At 32.0% G+C, this 16,119-nt stretch overlaps 1 protein-coding gene across 1 annotated transcript; it reads left to right on the top strand.

Moving 5' to 3' along the window:
• The first annotated feature begins 13,843 nt into the window (after positions 1–13,843).
• LOC143198508 (odorant receptor 49b-like) lies at positions 13,844–14,618 on the top strand. Its single transcript, XM_076407772.1, has 3 exons — positions 13,844–13,953; positions 14,008–14,163; positions 14,288–14,618. The coding sequence occupies exons 1-3, from the start codon at positions 13,861–13,863 to the stop codon at positions 14,327–14,329; spliced, it is 291 nt and encodes a 96-aa protein (XP_076263887.1). The 5' UTR covers positions 13,844–13,860; the 3' UTR covers positions 14,330–14,618.
• The last annotated feature ends 1,501 nt before the right edge of the window (positions 14,619–16,119 follow it).

A 16,119-nucleotide genomic window follows, 5' to 3' on the forward strand; every position in this document is an offset into this window, starting at 1 on the left:
CTTCAATACAAGGTTAGTTATGGCATTGTTGATATGAACTTTAATTTCAAACATCCCCATAAAATAAATAAATATTATTAAATCATGTGTTCTAGGGGACCAATCATATTCCACTTATCGCATGTCCTATTGAATTGATTGATTATCATTGAATTTAGACAGGAAGAACTTAATTATCAATCCACAAGATCGATCACTTGTTAAACTACTTGATGACCCTTATTTTCAAGAAAATAGCATCCAACAATGCCTCCGGCTTAAGGGGTTAGGTGAGTTTCACAGAATAAAATAACCCAATTTGTACTTTAAAATCTTTTTTTAATCTATAATTTGAAATATTTATTTCAAACTATTTAATAAATCATAGATACATATTTAAGAAATACACTATTATACAAATAAACCATTAGAATCCCATCTCCCTTGACCGCTCAAAAAAAGTTCTCTCGGCGTGGTTAGGATTACTGGTAACTGGTTCATATAAAATTACAAAACCAAATAGTTTCTATTAAAAGATGTATAAATCTCGTACGGAAAATTAAATTAGGATGTTTGGTGGAATTGTGAACAAAAGTAAATTTTTTCGACAAAATTTCACATCGTAAAATAAGTTGCGAAACAAATATTCTTTATTCATGCACTAGATAATATTATTTTGAAGAAATGTGCAAAAAGTGTGTGCAGAGAATACTCTGATTCTTTTACTCTTGCCTTCGAATAAATTCCTTCATTGCAGATGCCAACAGCGAAAAATGCGGCAATATCGATTATTGTTAAACCAGCAGGAAATATTTTTAAAATAACTTTCTACAATAACTGGCTCAAACTTTTAGGCCATTTAGACATTCAAATTACGGTTTTTTATAGTTTTTAAATTAGAGTTTTACACTTTTTTTATTATTTCAAAACACCGTTAAAACATTGCAACCTCTAATGAGGCTTCCATATTACCAGCTAGCCCTGGTGATTGGCGCTACATCTCTGTTCAAAAACAATTAATTATAATTTTTATTTCTAAATTAACATTTCTTGAAGAAAATTAATAAAAGTTTCATCATCTTTGGCACCTCTCTGGCAACATAGATTTTTAAAACTTTAAATTTTAAAACTGGTCTCTTAGATAAACCGTAAATGCATTTGTGACATTTATGAGTTCACTTTCCCCATTTTCACTTTAGAACCGTCTCAATAGCATATTGTTACACAAGTTCTCAAGGTTTGGTCCTATTTAGTCTACGAATGATACGTTTTCCTTTTAATAGCAGCAGAGTATTTGAATTTTCATAGAGTTCGTTTAGTTTTATTCCCCATACATTTGGGCCAGTTTATTATTTTCTAACTAGCTACCTAAAGTTTCTTTACAGATGTCTTTCGGCTTTTATCTACTACTACTGTTGGTATTAGATCTCCAGTAATTAACTCCAGTTTAGATATACTACTAGTGTAGTCCAAGACACGTGTCCAAAGACACTACCGTGGGGCAGTCCAACACATATTTCCTTCAACCCGAAATATTCACTATTTTGTTTGATTCTGAAGAATGTGTTGGAGATATAAGATGTTAATACACGTATTGCTTAGAAGCAATTTGTTTAGTTTATATATGAAACCTTTTTACCAATTATTTATCGAGGGCTTCCGCTACGACTAGAAAAACTACGGAACATATTTACATTTAACGCAAAGAGCGCTTATTAGTGTCCGTTATTCTATTGATCTTGTGGATATAAAGTATTTTTATCTTAATCCAGCCTAGTAGTCTGGAATCCAGTTATTCCATATTCCATATTGTACGCCTCATTTTCTGAACAATATTTTCTCCAAAAGTTTCGACACAATCACTTATGCTATATCCTAATAAATATATATCTAACTTGATCGACAGGTCAATCCAATTTTTAATGATTACATCAGAATCACCTGAATTTGGGCGGTCACCTGAGCTTTGTTAACTTTATCGGCGTTGCTCGATTGTAACTTAATGGCACGTGACTCTCCTCTACAGTTTCATGTAAAATAATCATCAGAATATCTAATTTTAAATGACTTTAAATTTGGTACTGGCCCCCAAAATAACAAAGCCACTACAAACTGCCTACACTAACCTGCGCTTATTAAACAATATTTTGTTCTCCAAAGATGTCAAGATGCGAGCCAACAGAATTACAATTTACTATAAGTGTTGATTAGTTTAATCACACTCTAGTAATAAAACTATATCAATATTGGATTTGATATTTAAAGAATTATTTTTTGGAAGCAATTGAAAAAATCTTCCTGGTAAATAAAAAAAAGAAAAGAAATAATTGAAACAGTAGACACGATTAAATAAGAAATCCTAACATATGCATACACGTAACATTGCCCAACTTTATTTTATATTCAAATTGATGACACAGATGGTACATGTTTCAGATTGAAGATATCACACTTTCACAACAGAAGATTAATTTATTTACCAACCATGTAAAAATGGATTTTAACATCTAAGATGAGTTTACTAGAAAACATTTATTTGTTGATGTTCAATAATCCATTGAACCACCAGAACTTTCGCGATCACTGATAGGTACTGTAAACATCTTCTTGAAATTTGCAATTATTGTCAATGATACAAATTGATGCAGGATTTCAGCAACACTCTTACACAGTGCTTCGATATAAACATTTTAAAGTCGTTTACTAGACGATCATTATAGTTTACATCATCAGAAAATATAGTCTTCCTGTATTTCTCAATCAGCTGCGATGATAATCAAAACAAACCTTTATTTCTTAAATCTCCGAAACAATGAAAATGTCACCCTAAATAGTCAACTACTAAACTATTCTTTGCTATTTAACACTTCACAAGAACGGTCAAATTAAAATCTTTTGGAACACATAATTTTTAGTTACCCTGCTAGAATGTTTCTGTGGATTCAAATCTCGCCCTAGAATTATATATTTGTAACTAGTCAGATGATAAAATCTCACACGGTAAAATATGTAAATATATCTCAAACATGTTAGCCTTGATTCTTAGGTACTATAAAATGTCAAATCACCTCCTGCTAAGGTTCTATGACCTCAACAAACGGTAAATCTAATCATTAAACCATCCAAAAGGTTGACTAAGTAATGTATAAAAATCCGCATCATACAACAAACTATATTCTATTAGATATAACATTTTAAATAGTAAAATACAATAAAACAAAAGATATATTTTTTACCTGTGATCATGTGATAATTGTCGACTCAACAATATTGAAAAAAACATACATGACAGCAAAATAATATAAATACTGATTCGAGTGTTTTTAACTGCACATTATATATTGTTAAATATTTTCTTTTTAAACAAAATGCATTACGTCGAATTTAGTATTTACGTTATTTAATGTATTTATTGGAAAATTCCATTACCTCTATCTAATGGATCTTTCATATAATCATAATTAAAATATAATGATAAAATAAATAAATAGAAATGAATAAAAACATACCATTTAATTATAAAAGGTAATATATTATTAATTCATAGCGCCTTATAACAAATTGGATTAGATAAACAATATGTAAAACTATCAAATAGTACAGGTCACCTATATATCTATAAACTCCAGAATGTCAGGGATTGAAGGTCTGAAGAATTGAAGGTGGTTTGATGGATGTGTTTAAGATCCAATACGATACAGCAATATTCTAAAAATAATTCTTAAAGCAGTTCTGCTTCACAACAGCGGTTCTAATCCTTCAATAATGTAGGTCATTCTATACACCTCAAAGAAACCCACAAGAATTTGGGATTGGTTCTTCGCAAATTCAAATATGAAGACCATATTTGGCAGGTGTGCGGCGATTTTAAAATGTTGTGCATGTTACCTGGACAACAGGCTTGGTTTATCAAATTCTCGACCTCCAAAAAAAACTTTGATACCTCCACAAAAAGTTATTTTATCACTGCTGTATATAAAGTTGTGATTGATGAATCAATTTATAAAAACTTCCCAAAACGTGGTGAATGCTTCAAATATATAGTTTCAAAGCTTCTAAGCCTCTCAGAAGCAAAAAATGAAGGATGGTGTTTGCGTCGAACTAGACATTAGATCACTTATAACCAGTCCACAATTCATTAGGATCATGAGGGATCCCCAAAAAAAGGGTGGATTGTTTTTAAGGAGGCAACCCTAACCCTAGGATAAAGACCCTAACTATAAACAGTTGTCAAAAGAACACTAAAACCATTTCAAGCATTAGGTTACCTAATGAGCGTAAAAACACATTTTCTTCATACTCACCTCGACTACTTTCCGGAAAATTTGGGAGATATGAGTAAAGTGCATGATGAACAATTTCATCGGCACATCAATGGAGAAAAAATATTTAGCATTTTTAGGATTCAGCAGACCCAAAATCATAAAGATTACAACACAAAATAAAACAGCCCTTTCTTGTGGACTTGTGTAGCATGTGTTACCCAAGGATGTATTCTTATGCGACATTTTACATTTCGGAGTCGTAGTTCCAATATTGCACGCAGGAAATTCAAGTGTATAGTGATCAGATCCAAATCTGGTGTTCGTATCGCCCATACATCATTAGGCATCGACTGAAACCGAGAGTTAATTAAGATATAGTCTATTCAAGGTTATTTTGTACATACATCATCTAAATTTGTGATATTAAAACGTCGCAATCTTGCCGCATCAACTCTGAGTTTTAGTTCAGTTTGGCTTTGACATACAACAAAATTCTAATCTAAATAAAATAATTGAACAAAAATATTATCAAATGTAATTTATTTTAACATTACAGTACATATAAACACTACAGTTAATTATACAGCCACAATAGTTTATAGGTTCGAGTTATAACCTCTTATCACTATTGCTTTCAAGAATTTTGTATACGTCTGACAACGTCGGACGACTTTGACAGTCTCATTTATTTACGTGTTCGAACTGATCAGACAGCATCTTTTTAAGTAGAATAAAATAAGAATGAAAATATTGTTTGATTCTAAAACGAATTTACAAATTGCGTCAGGCTATATATTAAACATCTTGATGGCGTATGCACAAAAAACTTAGAATAGACTATACTGTGGCGACCGCCTCGACCCTTTAGGCCACAATTCAGCTACGACAAGTTCAAAGGTTGGCAATACCGGTGGATTGGTACCATGCAGTTCCAAGCTATAAAAGACCATCACGACGACGTCTCGCTCTCTTTTCTTTTCTCCATCCCCTTGTAACAGTACCACAGCGCTACCGTATTTCCTCTACCTAACCTAATATCCTGTCAATTCTCCCGTCGACCACATGTATCAATTATAAGTCGAAATAAACAAGTTTTAATCAACCAGTGTTTTTAGTTCTCGTGCAAATTCCTTCCAAAATTAGTAGTGAGTGTTCGGAAGAACAATCGCATCGACAGCCACATATTTCGACCGACCGACCAGACGAACATTCCTACAATATAATCTAACACAACCCAATCAATGCATCCAGGATTTCGTCACGTTTGCTTATGCGTCGAAGGGTGTTGGAATATAGGGCTGCCCAGCACATATATATTTCAAAAAACAAATGGCAATAAACGCGAACATTGTTATTAATTTGTCCATAGCCAAATTCTCTTAAAGCTTCCTTCCAGTCAGTTCTATCAGAACAGGAATAGAATTTCTAGCTTCTTGAAGCAGAGGATAACAACAAGAGGTGCTCGTACACAAACGTATAATTTATAATCTGCTAGAAAGAAAGCCTAACTATAAACAATTATATTGTACCAATATAATTAAGCGTTTATTTTGAGAATATATTGGTTGGTTCAAAATATTTCAATTTAGCTTATTTGTTTCTAGCACAGCAATATACTACTAATTAATTCTGAATATGCCAGACAATATTGATTTGATCTCAATTGCTCCTTACTATTATCCGGTCTATTAGAAGCCATTAAAACAATGTTAGATTAAGAAAATATTTCGGTCTTCATTTTGTTGTGATTCAGAACTTAATTGCTTATAGACAAACATTACATTTCAATTAGTGTTGAATATTAACTAACTTCCATGCAATGATATTTTCATTATTAAACATTGTATTTAAAAGCACCAAATTATTAATTGTTAAAAAGTATTTACCATTATAACAGATATAGTTATTATCGAATATTAGGAACTTAGCCATACAATTTTACTATAATTTGCCCCGCATTGTTTAAATATATTTCATTTATTTTATACAGTAATACTCTCTGAGTACCAACGATTTTGATCAAAAAGTACTTACATGCATAAAATATTGTTATATTATGCATTATCAATGAATTCTGTCATTAACTAAAATCATGATAGTGCAAATTCTTTAATTCATTAACCATCATATTCGCTTTAATTTAACTCGCAAAATCCTCAAAGATATCGTATTAAGTAAATTTAGAAATTGATGAGTGCTGCAGCTCTTACTGTATTTTACTATATATAACCGTATTGAAGACAGGAAAAAGGGTTGATATAAATGCATTATATATATATTATATTGTTTACCGTTTGCGGTAAACGATAACGCGATAGTATTATTTCTACATTCTTACTACCTTTAAAGCAAGAATCGAATTTGTGTAGTTTATATCTTCCAATGCTCAAAAGAATATATTTAATATATGTTATATCAAACAATGGTAAAGCTTTCCACTTTCGCTCAAAGCAAGAGATTTTGATGTAATAGCAACTAATAATACAAGCAGCTTGTCGTGACAATAACCTGTGAATTTATATGTGAACGAAGCTTTACAGCTATGGTGAAGAGGGTATTTCGCAAATAATCTTTTAGCCGGCTTGGTTGGCGCACCGGTAAAAACGGCAGGGTGGTCCTGCTGTCCGGTGTTGCGATAGTCGCGGATTCGAATCCCGCTCGGGTATGGTCGTAAATTTATATTTGTGACTGTTTAACATTTGTAATTATCCTTAGGCAAGAGTGCAAAATCCGAAAAGGAAAATGATCCCAGTCACGCCAGTAGCCAGGCTGGGTAAGACCGGATGTCTTCTGGGATGATTTCTAAGCTGCTCACTCGCCAACCGGTAAGTCCAGTCCAGGTAAACACTCGTTGGTAAAAAGGAGTCTCTAAAATATGGTAATAAAAGTAATCTGTTGGTGCTTTTTATGCTTTTATGAACGTACCAAAGGAGGCACATAACATTACTGAACAGAAGTGATCTCTGTACTTCCGTAGTATAAAGTCTATTCATTCGCTTACTCAATAAGTTATTGCACTTTGAATGGAATTGTTATGGAATGGAGATTTCAACACTTCATTTTCTCTATTATTATATATAAAAAAGCAAATTTACTTCCGCAATTCCACAAACCAGTGGCCCATTAATTGCGCTATATAACACATTTTTCTTGAAGAAACAGCCAAAAGAATATACGTAGTCGCTCTTCCGTCTGGACAATTAAAACAATTGTAATTAAGTTATTTATGAGTATAGCCAGTTCTTTACTCCACCAATTTGTCCACGACTATCTTTATCATTGTATATAGCTCTATAGAATCGTTTCCCAGTTTTGATCACATAAAATTCTAGTGTAAAATTGACCAACTGAGTTACTGCGATTCACATTTGGTGGCCGCACATCCTTAACTGTCATATTTATAGCAGGAATCCATATACTAAAGGTGTTTTTCGAAGCATGACTGTTCCCTAATTCTAACTGTTTACGTCTAATACAGGTAATATGGATGTTGGACGCGGAGAAAAATATAAATATGTCCGAGAACAAGAGTTAAGCCCAAAAGCACGCAAAGATTATTCGCTATGGAAAGCAACTCGGAGAATAATTGGAAAGATCAATTATTAGAGTACCGCCTATCAAAGATGATCGAAATGAATGGGTTTGACGCAACGATGAAAAAGCTATATCATTGATTTTACAATAGATACAAATCCTGTTTATCAGCCCAATGTAACTGTAAATCTAATTTATCCAATGAAAATTGCCACAGAAACTGATAGTAACCTCAATTTTAAAAACGATCCGGGAATTTATGATATTTCACAAATGTTACTGAAACACCTGCCACAAAAAGCAATCATATTAACATGCATATTTGAGTACCTTCAATCGACCTTTGGTAACCTTAAAGCTTGAAGTGCAATACTTTTCCCAACAATTGCCAATGTATTCTTTCTTTTGAGTTGTTTCTTTTTTTACTCAGTAATTGTAAATTACAAATATTCTAATACGAACTGATATAAAAACAAACCGACGATCTTAGAGTATGGACAAAAGATATCCGTATTAATCACCTTTTAAAACAGATCCTATAATAAGCTAAATAGATTACTTTTATTAGATATATAGTATATGTTAAAATTTACCTGCCGGCTTGGTTGGCGCAGTGGTAAAGGCGACAAGACGGTCCACCTACTGTTGCTATAGTCGCGGGTTCGAATCCTGCTGGAGCATGGTCGTGCATTTATGTTTGTGATTTTTTAACATTTGTGATTGTCCTTAGGCAAGAGTGCAAATTACGAAAAATAAAATGATTCCAGTCACGTCAGTAACCAGTCTAGGTAAGACCGGATGTCTTCTGGGATGATTTCTAAGTTGATCACTAGCCACTCGGTAGGCTTAATGCCGACGACCGTGGTTCGGAGCCCACGTTATACTGTAGGCCTAGTCCAGATAAACCCTCGTTGGTAAAAGAAGACTTTAAATTGTCAATCAATAGATATATGACATTAAAAGATAAATCATCTACAATATTTAATATAATTTTGAATGAAATGTAAAGTTCCTTGTTTCATAATAAATACTCAATTATTGGTAAAAAGTCGATGAAGATTTTTTGTTCTACTTTGGATTTTCATTTCCATAAACCAAGGTTTATCTGTACTGTGGTAAATGAGCGAACTGGCTGGATCTAGTTTGGGATCCGAACCACTGTCCTTGCATTAATCTAATTGACTGTCACTCACCAACTTTCTTTAGAAAAACATCCCAGGAGGCTTCTTATCCATCCTGAATACCGGCAGGGAACAGTAACTGGTGGTGAACAACAGTTTGAAAAATATTAATATAAGTAATAATTATAAATAGATATATTTAAGTATGTTAAAAATATCTCAAAATCCATTGGCAATATTTATATTATTTATTCAAGTTCCATGTTTAACTTCCTTGACTAAAAATAATAAGGCCAATTTATAAATATTTATACCCATTTTCCTATTTTCTATCAATTATTCAATGATAAAACTTTGAAATCGAAAACACTTTTTATAAAGAATAATCTCAGCTTCTAATATTTTAATCATTATCGACCCCCACCTGTTATTAAATATTCCATATATACGTTACTTTGTACGGATATTTTTGTTAAGTTGATGTATTATACGAAGTAAAGCACGACAACTAAGATGAACGATAACGAACAAATTATAAAGTTATCTAAATGGTCCATGATACTTTCTGGTTTTTGGAACAGACCTGTTGGAACAAACCCATTTATTAATAGACTCATTTCGATATATGCGGTTGCAATTAAAACAATCTACGTCATCTTCTGGTTTGCCTTATGTGCTGAAATTATTCGATTTATTATTCAGCAATATGAAGTCTCACTTGTCATTTCAAGTGTAGGAGTCGTAGTTAATGCAACCAAGATACAAGTTAAAATAATAATATTTATTAAGAATGGTTTAGTTGAGCTCTTCGATCACGTAATAGAGAAAGAAAAAGAAGTATGGGAATCAGACGACGAAGATATCAAAAAACTATATTCGTCGAAAGTGAAAGTTTGTCGAGATTTTATGATGGCTCAAATTGTTGTTTCGACGGTTGCAATAGTTTTACTTAACGTAATAGGTATGTTTGAACTGAAATTATAGGTTGCTCAATAGAGTTTTTATTCGATGAAATGAAATGGGAGGCTCATCGTTTCAATTTTCTGGAAATTGCTGCGTTTTTTATAAATATGTGTAAATCTTTATAAATTCTATCTATTCTATCAAACTATGTTGAAATCTATCAAACATACTATACAAGAGCAAAACTGCGTCTGTTACTCGCTATTACTAGTCTTTTTTTGAAACAATATGGCAATAATGTGTTCCATTTATTTTAGTAGATATCTGCAGAAACAGTTTTAGTAGCCTGCAATATACTCGAATATTCCATTTTGATATCACTCTAAATGACTCTCCTACATTATTCCATATTTTTTTACGCTAGGGATTGTCATAATAGATTCACTTTTCATTATCAAACTCTTCTTTTTTACCTGTTAAGTAATGATATCGCGATGTTAAAATGATTCTTGTTAAAGCCCTTTTTTATTTTCAACTGTAATCATTGACGTCAAAATCACGACTTAAATCATTGAAATCAAACTTGTTTATTGCAGCATGACGAATAACCATAAGTTTTTAAAAGTGCTTTTCAAATTTGAGGCTTCCTTCCAATCGAATAATAAATGTAGTTAATACACGAAATGTAATTTAGAGCGTTGTATAATTGTATATTGTTAGAACCGATTGTGTAGATTCGATTTGGTGAACGTGTTTGGGTAATTAAAACACTGGATTCAACTAAGTTCACTCTCTATTTATTTCGACAAACATCTCGGTCAAAGCCCCAACACAGAATGAATCAAGATGGCGGGATCTTCATCCTGTCCGGATGGCATTAGTACGAGCATGTGCCGTAGCGTTTATTATAATTTACGGGAAACTACTTTAATATCGACTATGCAACAATATTATATATCCAACAATATATTAAATACGAACACTAAATGAAGAAGTGTTATTTCATGTAGAGAAACGTCAAAACTATCTATTTTAGTATTTCGTTATCATCCTTAAAATAGGTTGTTTATCAGTTATTTAAATTGATACCTGCCACTTTCACCAACAGATATAATTAATTAAAATACAGGGGATGGACAAAATAATTTGAACATCTTGCAAACACACAATATTTATTTAATAACAAGGTATTTCCATTATTTTATTTTGAAACGATAGCAATTTATAGCAAAATAGAGTCGTAAAATGTGAATAGTTTCCAACGGAATGGTGTCCCATCGCTGTACCAAAAGCTCCGCCTATTGGTTCAGTTATGTTGAGGTTTTACGATTATGCTGGCAAGGGAAGATGTTTGATGATATTGTCCACATGCTCCTCCATATTATCTTGAAGTATTTCACAGTTTATTATTTGCAATGTCAGTTTGTGCATAAATGTTAATGCATATATCCATAGGCATAATGACCCATTCACTGCTTTATTTAATTTAAAGAAATATTATTGTTTGTTAAATTATTTATAAGAGATTTCAAACAATAAAATCAAAGAGTAAAAGTTATTGAGCAACCTGTTGTGACAAAGATTAAATTTACATTTTTAGGTGTTTATGAAAATAAGCAATTAATCGAATATAATCGTCTACACAACGCATCTTTGGAGACACATTTCATGTATAAAATATGGTTCCCCGTTAATAAATTGGATTATCTAGGACCATATTATTTAACCATGTTTTTATTTTCTTGGTCGGGATTGGTTTATAACTGCTTTACGCATATGGCATTTACCACCCTTCTTATATTTGGTACTGTTCAACTGCAAATTCTACAGATCAAATTGAGAAAAATGGCAGATAAAAATCAACGTCTAAACCAAGGTGACGCAACGACGTCACTGAAGAAATTAATTTTGGAGCATAATAACATAATTGAGTAAGTACATTTGTTGTTTTTTTATCAATTTTGTCTTAACGATATTTTAGGTTTATTGATTTTCTTAATAAAAAAACAAATATTATTGTTTTGATGGAATTTGTATTGAGCTCAATGGATGTGGCTTCTGTTGCTGCTTTTCTTATTAGTGTATGTATAATTGTGTTACTTATATCTTGTGTTACTTAATTGCAGGAAGACTCATTTAACAAAAGCGGCATAAAATATGTATTTCACTCTTGCTGAAATGAAAATGTTGAATGGTTTCTCTTTGAAGTAAACTATTACTGAAAATTTTATAAATATTTAAAAAATCATACAAATTTTTTGTTACATTAGATATACTTAGTAGAATATTAATTTGCAAATCAATTTATTACTATTTTTCTGTTTTACTTGCATCAATACACAAGCAAAACGAGATAAATACATCAGTATCCAGTGTTTCCCAAATTAAAAGTAAATTAGACTACTGATGCCAAATTTAGCAATTATACTTATACACCATACAAATTCGTGTGGTTTGGTTCGTTTCAATATTCTTATACTTTGCGCGCTGTCAAATAGCTGTATTACTTCCACGTTGCTATGATGTCCCTAATTTATGTAATTTATGTTTATAAAAGGTCCATTTCATATCATACAGTTTCTCGTTGGTTACGTAGCGGTAAACATTGGTAGTCAATCGAAGAAATGTGTTTGTCGTCGGCAAATGTTTCAAGTAGTCTGTCTTTTGTTTTTAATGTAATAGCGCTGTAGAGCAACTATAAGAGTAGTGCCAAGATACTGTCCTACGGAACTGCAGCCGATATAGGTTTAAATGTTGAGAATGATTATTCCAAATATATACAACTCCAAAAACTGAGAATAGTTCTGAAGATATACGCATATATTAATGATAGACGGATACATGAATTAGGAGTTGGTCATACAAGCGGTACCTTCCTTGTCTAACAAGAGTAATGAGAATCTACCGTTGCGTTGGTTCGCATTATGAGACATCATTGTGAGCAATGATGATGAAAATTTTCTGTTAGGAAGAATGGTCTCACCTAAGGCCACCTCTTGAAAAATGTGTATAGTTATATATAAAAACAATAAATGTAATAGCTTGAATTTCTCTGAATATTTCGTAGATCATTTTTTACATAGGTACGAAAGAAAGTTGCCGAAATGCCGAGAGAGGGTAAAGTCGTCAACAACTGTTCGTTTCGAGACTTCATTTAGAGTTTTGAAGGAAATATCCAGGTCACATATGGGAGAACTTCAATTATCTAGTTCAAGAGTCTTCTGGATCACGATAGTAAGATCAAAGGATGCCATAGAGCAATATGACTTGTCTGCTGTTTCTCTTATTACTGGAATTTCCTCTGTAGTGAAATGAATTAAACGAATTACGATGAACATAATGAATTACAACTTCCCACATTTTAAGCAGCATTCATTATAATATCCAAAAATCCTTTTTTAAATCAAATAATCATTTTTGCCCTAAAATAATTTAAGTAATCTTAATATCTAATAATCTAAACTAATCTAATAATAATCTAATCTAATAGTAATCTAAATACTAACCAATAATATCTCTATCTAAAATTCTTCAAACTTTAATGGCCTACATTCGCATGCTTTACCAATGGTTTTAAATTTCCAATTTTAAAGCACTGAAACAATTTTTTTAAATAATTGATTAAAGTAATAATATCTATAATGTACAAGTTTCAGTATCTACTACTTTAGTACTAAAGGGTAGAAATTTTACAGCCCCTAGGCACTTGGGTGAACTAATCCTGTCAAATGCCTATGTAATGAGAGTCTGTTCTGTTTCATTATGCAATATGTTTAATACAAAACAAAGGCATGCAAAAGATTATTTTTCGTTAATAAAATGAGCTACTATATACATTTGATAACTATTAGATTATATTAGTTTTTGTGGAACATTGAACTAGTGTTTTCCAATTATGTCAAGATTTCTTGGATTTTCTTTCAAGTTCTATCTCTGGTTCAAAACAATTTTAAGAGATCGATTACACTCATCTATTGGAAGTGGATTTTTTAAAATTTTTGATTCTAGAAGAATTTATTTTTATTTTTATATATTTTAAGGGAATCGATAATGCAAATATGTCAGATTTAATCACCATGACAATATTCTTCGCCCTTTTGTCTTTACAAATATTTGTGATGGCATGGAATACTAATGAAATAAAAATTAAGGTATGAAGATTTAATGAATTAAAATTCACATATTACTATTTGTATTCATTTTAGAGTGTTGGTATATCAGATGCAATATTTGAAAGCGATTGGTATTTAATGGATAAAGAAGGACAGCAGCTGACCCATATGGTTATGATGAGATCTCAGAGACCCTTAGCAATAACAATTGGACCTTTTGGGCCGATGACTACCCAATCCGCATTTCTGGTATTGTATAACCATTATCGTTGCTATAAACATTACCATTAGCAATACTTTAAAACATACATCATAATATGTGTTTTACAAAATTGTACAATTAATAATTGACATTAAACATTTTTATTTTTAGATGTTAAAGGCAGCTTATTCCTACATCAGCATCATGAAATAAATTAAAATAGGATGATGCCAAAATAAAGCGTTATTAGTTTTCTTGTTTTAATTTAAAGGGATAAATTAAAACGTAGTTAAATATAGTGCTGCTTTTAATTATGTTTTAAGACTGACCTCCAAGTGGGATTTCCTTCTCGTTGAATATTTGACATTCTTCAATTCTTCACTCAATACTTAATAAGTTTTGATCCATAGATAGATAGACTAGCTAGATAGCACCGTAGATTAATATGTACATCTATTATATTGGACGACTTATACAATAGCTGTTCATAATACAAAATGGTGTGTTTATGCTAGGCCGAAAAATGTGATAAAGGAGATGTTTAGACAAAGCGGTTTAGACAAAGCGGTTTGGTTTATGTTAGAATAGAATTAAGCCATCAATATTCTGGTTGCCATTCAATAAGTCCCCACTTTCTTATGTAAAATAAAATATTAAAGCTTTAAAGTAAAGTAGAAGTTATATTTTTAAACCCTACTTATTTTATAATTAACGCAGTCGGTAGGTTCCGGAGAGATATAAAGCTATTCTCTTTTGACTTAGTTCAACGTACTTACGAAGAAAACATAAACATATTATCGAGAAAGACAGGCTGATAGTATTTTCACAATAATTTCACAGTTACGTAAAGCCTTTTTTGACATAGCCAACTTAGGTTCAAGCAAAAGTATAGCAGTTAAAATGACGACGTAGTTTTACGGATACGATACGGATTTTAAACAAAAGCTAGCAATTCAAGGTGTACAGCGACCAAAGACACATTGCAGTAGCATAGTTTCTCAGCCGTGCACTATAGAAATTTGATGTTACCAAAATTTTGAAAACCATGGTATACAGGGTGTACCATGGGAATAACGGTAACGATAATACTATTCAAAAGATCATCAAAGGCAACCTGATGGACGAAGGTGCAGGCCATACTCACCGGTCCAGCGACTGGCGAATTACCAACTTTGATATCATCCCGGAAGAGATCCGGTCTTACCCAGCCTAGATACTGGCGTGACTGAAACCAATATCATTGTCGGATTTTGCACACTTGCCTAAGGAAAATCACAAACATACCTTTACGGCTATGCTCCAGCAGGATTCCAACCCGCGATTATAGCAACAGCAGAAAGACCGTCCTGTCGCCTTTACCACTGCGCTAACCAAGCCAGCTGACTTTTTACTTTGTACGGCAGCAGCATTTCTCGAATAGGTTAAAGATTGTTTCTGGTTTCAGATTACTGGGAAAGTTGCAACTGTTCATTTTAACAAACCTCCTAAAAATTTCTATATTCCACGACATTCAATATTGAGAAGTAGTGACTGCTAGATGGTGTCACTTAATGTTAGTTCTAGAAACAGTTGTTGCATTCTTTGCAAACTAGTTTTGAAGTGAATTGTTTTGAAGAAAGTGCTTTCGTTTTGTCATATTCGCAAAAATGACGCATCCAATTGAACTAAAGCTTGTATAAGTTTTTATTCTTTATTATTTAAAAATGTATTGTATTGCATTAGGTAGGGTTAAAACATATTGAAGTTCGCTTTTTTATAATTATAGTACTGTACCTTTAAACGTACAGTAGGCTTAGTTACTTATAAAATACAAAAATATTGTAGATACTTATATTTTAAAATTATTTATCAATTATGTTATTTTATCAATTTACCTACCTCCCAGTTATTAGAGGAAGCATAAATTTTAAAACAAAACAAAGAAAACCAACAAAATAATGAAAGAGATTGGGAACGATAGGAAGAGGAGGATTACTGACCGCTACAGCAACATATAACACCTA

Source organism: Rhynchophorus ferrugineus, unplaced genomic scaffold, assembly GCF_030347505.1.
Source record: "Rhynchophorus ferrugineus isolate W39M unplaced genomic scaffold, kcgeb_rfMv2 rfM6, whole genome shotgun sequence".
Lineage (NCBI taxonomy): Eukaryota > Metazoa > Arthropoda > Insecta > Coleoptera > Curculionidae > Rhynchophorus > Rhynchophorus ferrugineus.